Source organism: Taudactylus pleione, unplaced genomic scaffold (genome assembly GCF_031769625.1).
Source record: "Taudactylus pleione unplaced genomic scaffold, aTauple2 ptg000495l, whole genome shotgun sequence".
NCBI lineage: Eukaryota > Metazoa > Chordata > Amphibia > Anura > Myobatrachidae > Taudactylus > Taudactylus pleione.
Window position 1 is genome coordinate 1,451,747 of NW_028284897.1, and position 18,144 is coordinate 1,469,890.

Genomic DNA, 18,144 nt, shown 5'->3' on the forward strand with positions numbered 1-18,144 from the left:
AGACGTGTTCCCCACCCTCATGGTGATCCCTTCAGTGTATAGATATGTTACTAGTCCTTCTTATTAGGAAGTGAGCAAATATATTCAGCATATTATCCTATGTAGTATCAGTAGGGCAGGCCAAGCTTTGGCTGAGCGTGTAGAATAAGGGATTGTTGTAGCAGGGCTGTAGCAGGGCATGGTTACGTCCTGTGCCAGCCCCACCCATTGAGCATGCAACGTCATTACATTACATGGAAGAGGCGTGACCCGCTGCTTCAGTAAGTGCAATAAATGGCTGCATATACTAGCAAGGGATGCTCGTCTGAAGCTTCCACAGGATGCTCCCCGGGTACTGCAGCAGCAATCATGGCTGCATGCATACTGCTAGCCAGGAGCATGGGGCCGGTGGGGGGAGGTTAAAGGTGCTGCCCACAGAGCCTCTGCAACCGGTTGCCCATAGCTAGTTACGGCCCTGTGTTGTAATGCAAGGAGTATGTGACTCTTTTCTGTAATAAGTCTTTATTACTCACCTGTGCTGATATCTGTAGGGATTTCCTCCTCCTTACACGGCTGACCACTCCTCACGTACATCTTTTCTTCTCCCTCTAAATCTTCTGCCTGCATATTAGTCACATACATCTCATCCTCTCCCTCTATATCTTTTGTCTTCATATCAGTCACATATGTCTCTTCTCCTCCCTCTGTATCTTCTGCCTTAATATCAGTCACATACATCTCTTCTTCTCCCTCTATATCTTCTGCCTTCATATCAGTCACATACGTCTCTTCTTCTCCCTCTATATCTTCTGTCTTCATATCTGTCACATACATCTCTTCTTCTCGCTCTATGTCTTCTGCCTTCATATACGTCACATATGTCTCTTCTCCCTCTGTATCTTTTGCCTTCATATCAGTCACAAAAGTCTCGACTTCTCCCTCTATATCTTCAGCCTTACTATCAGTCACATATGTCTCTTCTTCTCCCTCTATATCTTCAGCCTTAATATTAGTCGCAACATCAACCTAAAAAAATTACAAAACACAAAAATATAAAATCCATCCTTCTAGAAAGAAACCCTACTGTGGAAGCAACAAACTTGTGGTGAAACACGTCCTACACCATTATTTATACATATTTTTATTAATTAGAAATGTATGGAGATATATATATATATGTGTGTGTGTTAAATAAACATGCCCCTGATAGTGTAATATAATTAATGAAAGTGGCAACTGATGCTCAAATCAAATGTGCGTGCCAAAAGAATAACTTTAAAGCTTATTTGAATTCCAAGTTGCAAAGTTCACACAGAATGGGATGGGCTCAGGTTGTCATCAGCTGGATCACCTTAAAAGAGCTCATTCAAGCCCATAAGGGGAAGGGATAATATAGTGTATTTCCTTTATATATATTATGGAAAATGTAATAAAGGTTGTGTACCAAATAATGCTATATTTATAGCCTGTAGTAATGTATTTCCAAAGATCTCCTAGTATCCCTTTTAGTACTCCACAGGAATGTATATGATGAGTATACACGAGCTATAGGGACTTCCTCAGGAGTGACCACTCCTGAGGAATGAGTTTCATCCTATAGGGACTTTCTGAGCAGTGACCCCTCCTGAGGAAGTCCCTACAGGACAAAACATGTTGAGGCCAGCTGACCCAGGCTCTCTTTTTGTGGACATTAGTACCTAAGAGGACTGGATACCCTTCTAAAAGATAAGCACACTTTTTATCTTATCTATTTATCTTTGCAAAGTTGTCTTCCTGTGTTATTGTAGCCAAATAAAACCCATGTTAAAAAATGTACTGATAGGGGATCACTTGTATTTGATTTGAAGCTTGTCTGTACTCATATACATTGCTTGCCTGTGTCCACTCTACTCTGTGTTTGTCTGTGTAAATCAGCACCTGCATATATAGCAATCCCCAGTACATGCCTGTGTCCACTTCTCTCTGTGTCTCTCTGTGTAAATCAGCACCTGAATCTGTTGCAGTTCCCAGTACATTTCCCTGTGTGTTCTAGCAAGCCTGCGACTAGGATTTTTACACTCTCAAGTCCACCTCCATTGTTTATATACAATTCATTTAATATAATTCTGATCTTTCTGCCACTCCCAGGTACCTGTTCAGAGGGCCGCAACCTGCCCGCTTGGTGCAGCATAACCCAAATCCCGATTGGAGGGAAGACCACCAAGTGGGTTAGACTCCGTGCCTCTGGGCAGGTCTAGCCAAACCTGGGTTTGGTTGCAATAGGGAGACCTAGTTGTTCCCTAGTCACCCTAACCCCCTAGCTCACTGTCCTCCACAGAGGAACTCTTGCAATTTATACATTGGGCTGAGGGGGAAGACACGGAACATGGTAACAGGATCACCCCAGCTTCAGTTTATACATAAGGCTGAGGGGGAAGACACAGAACATGGTAACAGGATCACCCCAGCTTCAGTTTATACATAAGGCTGAGGGGGAAGACATGGAACATGGTAACAGGATCACCCCGGACCCAGTTTATACATAAGGCTGAGGGGGAAGACAAGGAACATGGTAACAGGATCACCCCGGACCCAGTTTATACATAAGGCCGAGGGGGAAGACAAGGAACATAGTAACAGGATCACCCCGGCTCCAGTTTATACATAAGGCTGAGGGGGAAACATGTAAATAAAGATGATAAAGTGAGAGAACCAGAAACGCTCTGTGATCTAAACATTCTTTATAGAAGAAACCACAAAACTCTATCAGAGGCCTCTGGGTAACCGGGCTAATCGGCAGGTTAGACGCTACGTGGGCACAGTGGTGGAAGGCTGCAGCAATGGCTGTGCGGACTACTGACTGTGGGTGAGCCCCAGGTAAAGGTGGGGTGTGAGTGTGTGGGTGTGGGGGGAGGGGGGGTGATGAGATTGGGCAGAATGGTGTAGAAGTGGTTGGCTCAGATTGTCACCAGGATTTTAAAGTCCTGGTTGGATAAAGTCATTGGTCGGTCAGAAGAGAACATCTCTGAATTTTCTGAGGAGGGTTCATATAGGCTTTATATTACATAGGATATGACGGACCTTCAGTATGGAGGGTAAGTAAAATAGCAGTAAGGAAGGGAACAATGTTGGGGAGCAAGATTGTATAATATTCTGCAATAAAGCCATCAGAGCTGGATAGCTTACCATTATGAAGTGTAAAGATCACCCCCACCTGTTCCGAGATGTCCGAAATCATTTCCAGCTGAGAGGAAGAAAGCTTTGCTAGGCATGGCTCCGGCAATCATTTGTAATGTAATGCAAAGGCGTCCGGGCCAGAATACATATTACATAATAGGACTGATATACTGCAGCTATGGAAAACGCTGTGACCGGCAATCTGATGCAATGCAAGTTAGACAAAGAAACAGAAAGGGGGATGTTCCCCAACACACTAAATTGTACCTGCAGCAATACTTTAAAACTACATGGCAATAGAAATTCAGAGATATATGTTGCATGCATTTGCCAATACGTGGTAAGCCACCAGGCCAACTTCACGGCTTCTCTGATACTGGGGGTCCCTACACTGCCTGATAACAGTACTCACTCTGGGCCATGTAATTGTCTATTGTAAGGCCTCATGATAAAGGCACATACAGAAATACATCCAAATTGAGAGCTAGCTTACCTGGGAGTCACCCCTGGAACCTACAATTAGCACTACAAGTGCCAGCATACCCTCCAATTGCAATACTCTTCAGGTGCATGAAAAAAGAATAGGTTTCAAGTATTGTTGCAGGTACAGCTTAGTGTGCTGGGGGACATCCCCCGTTCTGTTTTTTTGTTTAGTATAACCCCTCCCTTCCATGCACCTGAAGGGTTTTGCCAAATTGATTTCAGCAGCTTCCACTTTGCTTGCAATGTAGGTTAGATAAGATAGCTAGAAGCTTGCCAGCCTGGCATCTACAGCGGGTGAACTTGTGTATGGAGACAAACAGGAACCATTGTGCACATAGCTTCCACTAGTAACTTTCTAGGTGTCGCTCTGAGCTGTAAGTGCCTATATTGGGTTTGATGAGTCCAACACTTCTCTACAATAAACACGTTATCATTCCTCCAGTCACTTACTATATATCCATATATTCTCCTCTCTCTCCACTTATTACATATTATACTTATCATCCCTCCAGTCACTTACTATATACAGTGTTATTATCCATATATTCTCCTCTCTCCCATCTCCATCCACTTATTACATATTATACTTATTATTCCTCCAGTCACTTACTATATACAGTGTTATTATCCATATATTCTCCTCTCTCCCATCTCCATCCACTTATTACATATTATACTTATTATTCCTCCAGTCACTTTCTATACACACAGTGTTATTACCCATATATTCCCCTCTCTCTCCACTTATTACATATTATACTTATCATTCCTCCAGTCACTTACTATACACACAGTGTTATTACCCATATATTCTCCTCTCTCTCCACTTATTACATATTATACTTATTATTCCTCCAGTCACTTACTATATACACAGTGTTATTGCCCATACAGTATATTCCCCTCTCTCTCCACTTATTACATATTATACTTATCATCCCTCCAGTCACTATATACACAGTGTTATTGACCAAAAATTCTCCTCTCTCCCATCTCCATCCACTTATCACATATTATACTTATCATCCCTCCAGTCACTTACTATATACACAGTGTTATTGCCCATATATTCCCCTCTCCATCCACTTATTACATATTATACTTATTATTCCTCCAGTCACTTACTATATACACAGTGTTATTATCCATATATTCTCCTCTCCCTCCACTTATTACATATTATACTTATTATTCCTTGAGTCACTTACTATATACACAGTGTTATTACCCATATATTCTCCTCTCCCTCCACTTATTACATATTATACTTATTATTCCTTGAGTCACTTACTATATACACAGTGTTATTACCCATATATTCCCCTCTCCATCCACTTATTACATATTATACTCATCTCTCCAGCCACTTACTATATACAGTGTTATTATCCATATATTCTCCTCTCCCTCCACTTATTACATATTATACTTATTATTCCTCCAGTCACTTACTATATACACAGTGTTATTACCCATATATTCCCCTCTCCATCCACTTATTACATATTATACTAATCATCTCTCCAGCCACTTACTATATACACAGTGTTATTCTCCATATATTCCCCTCTCTCCACTTATTACATATTATACTTATCATTCCTCCAGTCACTTACTATATACACATTGTGATTACCCATATATTCCCCTCTCTCTCTCCACTTATTACATATTATACTTATTATTCCTCCAGTCACTTAATATATACACAGTGTTATTACCCATATATTCCCCTCTCCGTCCACTTATTCTTATTACATATTATACTTATTATTCCTCCAGTCACTTATATATATATATATATATATATACATACATAGTGTTCCCTCTAGCTCCGGCGGGAGGCAGGGCGCCGGAGCTAGAGAGGGCATGCCCGTGCCGAAGGAAAAGGGGGCGTGTCTATAAGACGCGTCCCCTCTTCGTCACTCTTGGGGGCGTGCCCGGCACTTACGGACACACCGGGCAGCCCCCAAGCCCTGCAGACAGGGAGAATAGATGCCGGGCGCATGCGCCCCGGCGTCTATTCTCCGGCGGTGACCGGGTCACTGCATGTTTCTCCACCCGCGGGACACTGCGTCCCGCGGGTGAGAACGGCTCCCGCAGGCTGTGAGGGCAGGGCGCTTTTTGCCCTCCTCCTGGAGGGCAGGGTGCTTTTTGCCCTCCAGAAGGAGGGCAGGGCGCCGCGCCCTGCTAAAACAGCCTAGCGGGAACGCTAGTGTTATTGCCCATATATTACTAGCGTTCCCGACACTACAGCCCCGATGTAGCCCGCACAGCAACAAGCGGGTGAAACGCTTTGGCCACACCCCATCTTCACTCAGTACACGGACTCCAGAGACGGCCACGCCGACGGTGAACTAGCGTGCACACTCACCACCGGAGCACCCGCCACAGCCGCTGCACCTGGCGCTCAATTCCACCTGAGGTAACACTGCAGCGCATCGGAGGACAGACCGCAGACTGAGAAGTGCACTACCACTGCAGCCGCACAGACGGGAACTCTGCATCAAGCTGACCACACCGCACTTCACTAAGAGGTATGAGGTGCGCGCACCCTCCCACCTCACACACAGCTGTCAAGGACTGTCCATTTGCTACATATTGGGACACCACCACCACCACTCCATATTTACCTAATCTGGACCAACATTTGGACATTGAACCTTTTATTATACCCAGTTTATGTTCAAAGCTACATTGTGGAACATACTGCAAGTACTGCATATGGAATGTATACTGTATCTACTGTACCCTGTCTTATTGTAGTATGCAGACCGGCTTTCATTTAGATCTAAATACAGAGCTACCCTTATATTTATTGTCATTATTATTCATTATTACATACCACTGTTTACCTACTATATGCTGCGCTGATATATTAGACACAGCTGTTACTTTTCACATTACTAGCGTTCCCGCTAGGCTGTTTCAGCAGGGCGCCGTATCCTGCTCTATTTCTAAAGGGCAGAATGCACCCTGCCCTCTGGTGCAGCACCCCGCCGAAACGGCCTGCAGGTTCTGTCCCCTCCCCCGGGCCGCAGTGTCCCGCGGATGGGGAAAACAGTGGTGCAGCGGTCGTCGCCAGTGAATGGATGCTTGGCGCATGCGCCCGGCATCCTTTCACAGTGACCGCAGCGCTTGGGGTCTGCCCGGCATGTCCGTAAGTGCCGGGCACACCCCCAAGAGTGACGAAAAGGGGACGAGTCTTAAAGACACGCCCCTTTTCAATGGACACGCCCCATTGTTGGGCGCGCGAGCAGAAGTGCCCTTTCTCTAGGTCCGGCACCCTGCCTGGCGCCGTACCTAGAGTGAACACTATATTCCCCTCTCTCTCCCGTCTCCATACACTTATTACATATTATTCCTAAAGTCACTTTGTGCAACTTTTCCACTGTTCCTCTCTCCCAGGCTTGGTAGATCTCTCCCTGTGTCACCTGCCCTCAGTGTCACTGTTATCCTGTCAGTGTAATGTTACCTGGACTTATTTAGGCCTAATGGTTACATTCAGTCAGTGTCATTATCTCTTACACCCATCTGAGCCATATTGTCATCTATATTGTTATGTAAACTTTATCCTCTATATATTATATTCCATGTATGTCACATTCCCCCATGTGGTGATTATATAATAATTACCCTTCTGTCCTTACTCCTGTCTGTTATGTATACTTTATCCTCTATATATTATATTCCATGTATGTCACATTCCCCCATGTGGTGATTATATAATAATGACCCTTCTGTCCTTACTCCTGTCTGTTATGTATACTTTATCCTCTCCATATTATATTCCCTGTATGTCACATTCCCCCATGTAGTGACTATATAATAATGACCCTTCTGTCCTTACTCCTGTCTATTATGTATACTTTATCCTCTATATATTATATTCCCTGTATGTCACATTCTCCCATGTTTTGATTATATAATAATTACCCTTCTGTCCTTACTCCTGTCTGTTATGTATACTTTATCCTCTCCATATTATATTCCATGTATGTCACATTCCTCCATGTGGTGACTATATAATAATGACCCTTCTGTCCTTACTCCTGTCTGTTATGTATACTTTATCCACTCCATATTATATTCCATGTATGTCACATTCCTCCATGTGGTGACTATATAATAATGACCCTTCTGTCCTTATTCCTGTCTGTTATGTATACTTTATCCTCTCCATATTATATTCCATGTATGTCACATTCCCCCATGTGGTGATTATATAATAATGACCCTTCTGTCCTTACTCCTGTCTGTTATGTATACTTTATCCTCTCCATATTATATTCCATGTATGTCACATTCCCCCATGTGGTGATTATATAATAATGACCCTTCTGTCCTTACTCCTGTCTGTTATGTATACTTTATCCTCTCCATATTATATTCCATGTATGTCACATTCTCCCATGTGGTGACTATATAATAATGACCCTTCTGTCCTTACTCCTGTCTGTTATGTATACTTTATCCTCTATACATTATATTCCATGTATGTCACATTCCTCCATGTGGTGGCTATATAATAATTACCATTCTGTCCTTACTCCTGTCTGTTATGTATACTTTATCCTCTCCATATTATATTCCATGTATGTCACATTCCTCCATGTGGTGGCTATATAATAATTACCATTCTGTCCTTACTCCTGTCTGTTATGTATACTTTATCCTCTCCATATTATATTCCATGTATGTCACATTCTCCCATGTGGTGATTATATAATAATTACCCTTCTGTCCTTACTCCTGTCTGTTATGTATACTTTATCCTCTCCATATTATATTCCATGTATGTCACATTCCCCCATGTGGTGATTATATAATAATTATCCTTCTGTCCTTACTCCTGTCTGTTATGTATACTTTATCCTCTCCATATTATATTCCCTGTATGTCACATTCCCCCATGTGGTGACTATATAATAATGACCCTTCTGTCCTTACTCCTGTCTGTTATGTATACTTTATCCTCTCCATATTATATTCCATGTATGTCACATTCTCCCATGTTTTGATTATATAATAATGACCCTTCTGTCCTTACTCCTGTCTGTTATGTATACTTTATCCTCTCCATATTATATTCCCTGTATGTCACATTCTCCCATGTTTTGATTATATAATAATGACCCTTCTGTCCTTACTCCTGTCTGTTATATATACTTTATCCTCTCCATATTATATTCCATGTATGTCACATTCCCCCATGTGGTGACTATATAATAATTACCCTTCTGTCCTTGTTCCTGTCTGTTATGTATACTTTATCCTCTCTATATTATATTCCCTGTATGTTACATTCCCCCATGTGGTGACTATATAATAATTACCCTTCTGTCCTTACTCCTGTCTGTTATGTATACTTTATCCAGTACATAATATTTTCCCTGTATGTCACATTTCCCCATGTGGTGACTATATAATAATGACCCTTCTGTCCTTACTCCTGTCTGTTATGTATACTTTATCCTCTATATATTATATTCCCTGTATGTCACATTCCCCCATGTGGTGATTATATAATAATGACCCTTCTGTCCTTACTCCTGTCTGTTATGTATACTTTATCCTCTCCATATTATATTCCCTGTATGTCACATTCCCCCATGTGGGGATTATATAATAATTACCCTTCTGTCCTTGTTCCTGTCTGTTATGTATACTTTATCCTCTCCATATTATATTCCCTGTATGTCACATTCCCCCATGTGGTGACTATATAATAATGACCATTCTGTCCTTACTCCTGTCTGTTATGTATACTTTATCCTCTCCATATTATATTCCATGTATGTCACATTCCTCCATGTGGTGATTATATAATAATGACCCTTCTGTCCTTACTCCTGTCTGTTATGTATACTTTATCCTCTATACATTATATTCCCTGTATGTCACATTCCCCCATGTGGTGATTATATAATAATGACCCTTCTGTCCTTACTCCTGTCTGTTATGTATACATTATCCTCTCCATATTATATTCCCTGTATGTCACATTCCCCCATGTGGTGACTATATAATAATGACCATTCTGTCCTTACTCCTGTCTGTTATGTATACTTTATCCTCTCCATATTATATTCCATGTATGTCACATTCCCCCATGTAGTGATTATATAATAATGACCGTTCTGTCCTTACTCCTGTCTGTTATGTATACATTATCCTCTCCATATTATATTCCCTGTATGTCACATTCCCCCATGTGGTGACTATATAATAATGACCCTTCTGTCCTTACTCCTGTCTGTTATGTATACTTTATCCTCTCCATATTATATTCCCTGTATGTCACATTCCCCCATGTGGTGATTACATAATAATGACCCTTCTGTCCTTACTCCTGTCTGTTATGTATACTTTATCCTCTCCATATTATATTCCCTGTATGTCACATTCCCCCATGTAGTGATTATATAATAATGACCCTTATGTTCTTACTCCTGTCTGTTATGTATACTTTATCCTCTCCATATTATATTCCATGTATGTCACATTCCCCCATGTGGTGATTATATAATAATGACCCTTCTGTCCTTACTCCTGTCTGTTATGTATACTCTATCCTCTATATATTATATTCCCTGTATGTCACATTCTCCCATGTTTTGATTATATAATAATGACCCTTCTGTCCTTACTCCTGTCTGTTATATATACTTTATCCTCTCCATATTATATTCCATGTATGTCACATTCCCCCATGTGGGGATTATATAATAATTACCATTCTGTCCTTACTCCTGTCTGTTATGTATACTTTATCCTCTCCATATTATATTCCATGTATGTCACATTCCCCCATGTGGTGATTATATAATAATGACCCTTCTGTCCTTACTCCTGTCTGTTATGTATACTTTATCCTCTCCATATTATATTCCATGTATGTCACATTCCTCCATGTGGTGACTATATAATAATGACCCTTCTGTCCTTACTCCTGTATGTTATGTATACTTTATCCTCTCCATATTATATTCCCTGTATGTCACATTCCCCCATGTGGTGATTATATAAAAATGACCCTTCTGTCCTTACTCCTGTCTGTTATGTATACTCTATCCTCTATATATTATATTCCCTGTATGTCACATTCTCCCATGTTTTGATTATATAATAATGACCCTTCTGTCCTTACTCCTGTCTGTTATATATACTTTATCCTCTCCATATTATATTCCATGTATGTCACATTCCCCCATGTGGGGATTATATAATAATTACCATTCTGTCCTTACTCCTGTCTGTTATGTATACTTTATCCTCTCCATATTATATTCTCTGTATGTCACATTCCTCCATGTGGTGACTATATAATAATTAACCTTCTGTCCTTACTCCTGTCTGTTATGTATACTTTATCCTCTCCATATTATATTCCATGTATGTCACATTCCCCCATGTGGTGATTATATAATAATGACCCTTCTGTCCTTACTCCTGTCTGTTATGTATACTTTATCCTCTCCATATTATATTCCATGTATGTCACATTCCCCCATGTGGTGATTATATAATAATGACCCTTCTGTCCTTACTCCTGTATGTTATGTATACTTTATCCTCTCCATATTATATTCCCTGTATGTCACATTCCTCCATGTGGTGACTATATAATAATGACCCTTCTGTCCTTACTCCTGTCTGTTATGTATACTTTATCCTCTATATATTATATTCCATGTATGTCACATGTAGTGACTATATAATAATTACCCTTCTGTCCTTACTCCTGTCTGTTATGTATACTTTATCCTCTCCATATTATATTCCCTGTATGTCACATTCCCCCATGTGGTGATTATATAATAATGACCCTTCTGTCCTTACTCCTATCTGTTATATATACTTTATCCTCTCCATATTATATTCCCTGTATGTCACATTCTCCCATGTGGTGATTATATAATAATGACCCTTCTGTCCTTACTCCTGTCTGTTATGTATACCTTATCATCTCCATATTATATTCCATGTATGTCACATTCCCCCATGTGGTGATTATATAATAATGACCCTTCTGTCCTTACTCCTGTCTGTTATGTATACTTTATCCTCTCCATATTATATTCGATGTATGTCACATTCCCCCATGTGGTGACTATATAATAATGACCCTTCTGTCCTTACTCCTGTCTGTTATGTATACTTTATCCTCTATATATACTATACTATACTACATATTACTGCAGTAATCTGTCTGCAAGACATAAAGGCACCGCCCACAGCGCTCCCCCACAAACACAGCAACGTAACACTGGGTTCTAGGTATTACTAGGTGTATGACACAGTGCTGATAGCACACACCACACACTACAGCAGCTATACAACACGTTACTAATGTCAAAGACAGAGATTACACAGTATAATATCATTGTATAAGACACACACAGCTTCTGTACACATCATATAGTGACAGTCACTGTGGTATATTGGTGAGACCCTAAATCCCATCTACCTGATGCTCCTGTGGATTCCTGTGATTCTCCTCTGTACAGTGCTGGGAATACAGAGGACGGGGACATCTCTCTGGGGTATTTCTGTTACTGGGTCCATCTATAGGAGACACACAGTGACTGAGTACATTGTATATATGTGATTATCAGGTGAAGTGTGTATATAGGAGGCCCCCATACCTGCTCTCCCCTGTACAATAAATGACAGTCTCCTCTTACCCAGTGATGTGAGGGGCCGGTGATTCTCCATCATCACATCCTTGTTCAGACCCCTGTGTTCCTCTATATACTCCTCCTCCTGCATGGAGACATAGACAGTGACATCCTGACACCTTATAGGAACCTGACACACACAATGATACAGTCATCACCCAGACACATCCCCTGGTGTTACTGTATAATGTCCCATTCCCAGCAGTCACCTCTCCAGTCATCACCCAGACACATTCCCTGGTGTTACTGTATAATGTCCCATTCCCAGCAGTAACCTCTCCGGTCATCACCCAGACACATCCACTGGTGTTACTGTATAATGTCCCATTCCCAGCAGTCACCACCCAGACACATCCCCTGGTGTTACTGTATAATGTCCCATTCCCAGCAGTCACCTCTCAAGTCATCACCCAGACACATCCCCTGGTGTTACTGTATAATGTCCCATTCCCAGCAGTCACCTCCCCGGTCATCACCCAGACACATCCCCTGGTGTTACTGTAAAATGTCCCATTCCCAGCAGTCACCTCTCCGGTCATCACCCAGACACATCCCCTGGTGTTACTGTATAATGTCCCATTCACAGCAGTCACCTCTCCGGTCATCACCCAGACACATCTCCTGGTGTTACTGTATAATGTCCTATTCCCAGCAGTCACCTCTCCGATCATCACCCAGACACATCCCCTGGTGTTACTGTATAATGTCCCATTCCCAGCAGTCACCTCTCCGGTCATCACCCAGACACATCCCCTGGTGTTACTGTATAATGTCCCATTCCCAGCAGTCACCTCTCCGGTCATCACCCAGACACATGCCCTGGTGTTACTGTATAATGTCCCATTCCCAGCAGTCACCTCTCCGGTCATCACCCAGACACATCCCCTGGTGTTACTGAATAATGTCCCATTCCCAGCAGTCACCTCTCCGGTCATCACCCAGACACATGCCCTGGTGTTACTGTATAATGTCCCATTCCCAGCAGTCACCTCTCCAGTCATCACCCAGACACATCCCCTGGTGTTACTGTATAATGTCCCATTCCCAGCAGTCACCTCTCCAGTCATCACCCAGACACATCCCCTGGTGTTACTGTATAATGTCCCATTCCCAGCAGTCACCTCTCCAGTGAGCAGCTGAATGTTCTTTTTGGTGAATTCCAGGATCTTCTGGTCATTGTGTCTCTCATGTATCAGTGAGTAAGATGTGGGCACCGTGATGGGGCTCTGGGTCCTGCTCAGTATACCTGACACAAGGGGAAAGCTGCTGCATGTCTCACACTCACCGAATGTCTTCTTCACTATTGTGTAACCCTGTTTATTGGGGAAGAAACCAAATATCATTGCATACAGTACCAGATTCCCTCACCTCTCTAGTCATGTCCCTGTCTTAGTACTATAGATATAAGTGATGTCACAGTGACACTCCCAGATCCTCTCACCTCTCCAGTCATGTCCCTGTATTATTACTATAGGTATAATTGATGTCACTGTGACACTCCCAGATCCCCTCACCTCCCCAGTCATGTCCCTGTATTATTATTATAGATATAGGTGATGTCACTGACACTCCCATATCCCCTCACCTCCCCAGTCATGTCCCTGTATTATTACTATAGATATAAGTGATGTCACTGACACTCCCAGATCCCCTCACCTCCCTAGTCATGTCCCTGTATTATTACTATAGATATAAGTGATGTCACTGTGACACTCCCAGATCCCCTCACCTCCCCAGTCATGTCCCTGTATTATTATTATAGATATAGGTGATGTCACTGACACTCCCAGATCCCCTCACCTCCCCAGTCATGTCCCTGTATTATTATTATAGATATAGGTGATGTCACTGACACTCCCATATCCCCTCACCTCCCCAGTCATGTCCCTGTATTATTATTATAGATATAGGTGATGTCACTGACACTCCCATATCCCCTCACCTCCCTAGTCATGTCCCTGTATTATTACTATAGATATAAGTGATGTCACTGTGACACTCCCAGATCCGCTCACCTCCCCAGTCATGTCCCTGTTTTATTACTATAGATATAAGTAATGTCACTGTGACACTCCCAGATCCTCTCACCTCCCCAGTCATGTTCCTGTATTATTACTATAGATATAAGTGATGTCACTGTGACACTCCCAGATCCCCTCACCTCCCCAGTCATGTCCCTGTATTATTACTATAGATATAAGTGATGTCACTGTGACACTCCCAGATCCCCTGACCTCCCCAGTCATGTCCCTGTCTTAGTACTATAGATCTAAGTGATGTCACTGTGACACTCCCAGATCCCACTCACCTCCCCAGTCATGACCCTGTATTATTACTATAGATATAAGTGATGTCACTGTGACACTCCCAGATCCCCTCACCTCCCCAGTCATGTCCCTGTATTATTACTATAGATATAAGTGATGTCACTGTGACACTCCCAGATCCCCTCACCTCCCCAGTCATGTCCCTGTATTATTACTAAAGATATAAATGATGTCACTGTGACACTCCCAGATCCCCTCACCTCCCCAGTCATGTCCCTGTATTATTACTAAAGATATAAATGATGTCACTGTGACACTCCCGGATCCCCTCACCTCCCCAGTCATGTCCCTGTATTATTACTATAGATATAGGTGATGTCACTGACACTCCAAGATCCCCTCACCTCCCCAGTCATGTCCATGTATTATTACTATAGATATAAATGATGTCACTGTGACACTCCCAGATCCCCTCACCTCCCCAGTCTTGTCCCTGTATTATTACTAAAGATATAAATGATGTCACTGTGACACTCCCAGATCCACTCACCTCCCCAGTCATGTCCCTGTATTATTACTATAGATATAGGTGATGTCACTGTGACACTCCCAGACCCTCTCACCTCCCCAGTCATGTCCCTGTATTATTACTATAGATATAAGTGATATCAATGTGACACTCCCAGATCCCCTCACCTCCCCAGTCATGTCCCTGTATTATTACTATAGATATAGGTGATGTCACTGTGACACTCACAGATCCCCTCACCTCCCCAGTCATGTCCCTGTATTATTACTAAAGATATAAATGATGTCACTGTCACACTTCCAGATCCCCTCACGTCCCCAGTCATGTCCCTTTATTATTACTATAGATATAGGTGATGTCACTGACACTCCCAGATCCCCTCACCTCCCCAGTCATGTCCATGTATTATTACTATAGATATAAATGATGTCACTGTGACACACCCAGATCCACTCACCTCCCCAGTCATGTCCCTGTGTTATTACTATAGGTATAAGTGATGTCACTGTGACACTCCCAGATCCCCTTACCTCCGCAGTCATGTCCCTGTATTATTACTTTGGGTATAAGTGATGTCACTGTGACACTCCCAGATCCTCTCACCTCCCCAGTCATGTCCCTGTATTATTACTATGGGTATAAGTGATGTCACTGTGACTCCAAGATCCCCTCACCTCCCCAGTCATGTCCCTGTATTATTACTATAGATTTAAGTGATGTCACTGTGACACTCCCAGATCCCCTCACCTCCCCAGTCATGTCCCTTTATTATTACTATAGGTATAAGTGATGTCACTGTGACACTCCCAGATCCGCTCACCTCCCCAGTCATGTCCCTGTTTTATTACTATAGATATAAGTGATGTCACTGTGACACTCCCAGATCCGCTCACCTCCCCAGTCATGTCCCTGTATTATTACTATAGATATAAATGATGTCACTGTGACACTCCCAGATCCCCTCACCTCCCCAGTCATGTCCCTGTATTATTACTATAGATATAGGTGATGTCACTGTGACACTCACAGATCCCCTCACCTCCCCAGTCATGTCCTTGTATTATTACTAAAGATATAAATGATGTCACTGTGACACTTCCAGATCCCCTCACCTCCCCAGTCATGTCCCTGTCTTAGTACTATAGATATAAGTGATGTCACAGTGACACTCCCAGATCCTCTCACCTCTCCAGTCATGTCCCTGTATTATTACTATAGGTATAATTGATGTCACTGTGACACTCCCAGATCCCCTCACCTCCCCAGTCATGTCCCTGTATTATTATTATAGATATAGGTGATGTCACTGACACTCCCATATCCCCTCACCTCCCCAGTCATGTCCCTGTATTATTACTATAGATATAGGTGATGTCACTGACACTCCCAGATCCCCTCACCTCCCTAGTCATATCCCTGTATTATTACTATAGATATAAGTGATGTCACTGTGACACTCCCAGATCCCCTCACCTCCCCAGTCATGTCCCTGTATTATTATTATAGATATAGGTGATGTTACTGACACTCCCATATCCCCTCACCTCCCCAGTCATGTCCCTGTATTATTACTATAGATATAAGTGATGTCACTGACACTCCCAGATCCCCTCACCTCCCTAGTCATGTCCCTGTATTATTACTATAGATATAAGTGATGTCACTGTGACACTCCCAGATCCGCTCACCTCCCCAGTCATGTCCCTGTTTTATTACTATAGATATAAGTAATGTCACTGTGACACTCCCAGATCCTCTCACCTCCCCAGTCATGTTCCTGTATTATTACTATAGATATAAGTGATGTCACTGTGACACTCCCAGATCCCCTCACCTCCCCAGTCATGTCCCTGTATTATTACTATAGATATAAGTGATGTCACTGTGACACTCCCAGATCCCCTCACCTCCCCAGTCATGTCCCTGTATTATTACTATAGATATAAGTGATGTCACTGTGACACTCCCAGATCCTCTCACCTCCCAGTCATGTCCCTGTCTTAGTACTATAGATCTAAGTGATGTCACTGTGACACTCCCAGATCCCCTCACCTCCCCAGTCATGTCCCTGTCTTAGTACTATAGATCTAAGTGATGTCACTGTGACACTCCCAGATCCCACTCACCTCCCCAGTCATGACCCTGTATTATTACTATAGATATAAGTGATGTCACTGTGACACTCCCAGATCCCCTCACCTCCCCAGTCATGTCCCTGTATTATTACTATAGATATAAGTGATGTCACTGTGACACTCCCAGATCCCCTCACCTCCCCAGTCATGTCCCTGTATTATTACTAAAGATATAAATGATGTCACTGTGACACTCCCAGATCCCCTCACCTCCCCAGTCATGTCCCTGTATTATTACTAAAGATATAAATGATGTCACTGTGACACTCCCGGATCCCCTCACCTCCCCAGTCATGTCCCTGTATTATTACTATAGATATAGGTGATGTCACTGACACTCCAAGATCCCCTCACCTCCCCAGTCATGTCCATGTATTATTACTATAGATATAAATGATGTCACTGTGACACACCCAGATCCACTCACCTCCCCAGTCATGTCCCTGTATTATTACTATAGATATAAGTGATGTCACTGTGACACACTCAGATCCCCTCACCTCCCCAGTCATGTCCCTGTATTATTACTATAGATATAAGTGATGTCACTGTGACACTCCCAGATCCCCTCACCTCCCCAGTCTTGTCCCTGTATTATTACTAAAGATATAAATGATGTCACTGTGACACTCCCAGATCCACTCACCTCCCCAGTCATGTCCCTGTATTATTACTATAGATATAAGTGATGTCACTGTGACACACTCAGATCCCCTCACCTCCCCAGTCATGTCCCTGTATTATTACTATAGATATAGGTGATGTCACTGTGACACTCCCAGACCCTCTCACCTCCCCAGTCATGTCCCTGTATTATTACTATAGATATAAGTGATATCAATGTGACACTCCCAGATCCCCTCACCTCCCCAGTCATGTCCCTGTATTATTACTATAGATATAGGTGATGTCAC

The 18,144-nt window shown here is 42.5% G+C and overlaps 2 protein-coding genes across 2 annotated transcripts in view; one reads left to right on the top strand and one right to left on the bottom strand.

The window, feature by feature from the left end:
- Positions 1–18,144, top strand: part of LOC148502505 (uncharacterized) — a 346,350-nt gene that overhangs the window by 125,616 nt on the left and 202,590 nt on the right. The window lies entirely within an intron of this gene.
- The window catches only part of LOC148502506 (uncharacterized), a 34,840-nt gene that overhangs the window by 4,986 nt on the left and 11,710 nt on the right, over positions 1–18,144 (bottom strand). Inside the window, exons 2-5 of the mRNA XM_088449773.1 lie at positions 13,421–13,612; positions 12,306–12,384; positions 12,089–12,186; positions 513–1,005 (exon numbers count right to left, since the gene is read on the bottom strand). Of these exons, the coding sequence (XP_088305899.1) occupies positions 513–1,005; positions 12,089–12,186; positions 12,306–12,384; positions 13,421–13,612 (862 nt within the window). The remainder of the gene's footprint in view (positions 1–512; positions 1,006–12,088; positions 12,187–12,305; positions 12,385–13,420; positions 13,613–18,144) is intronic.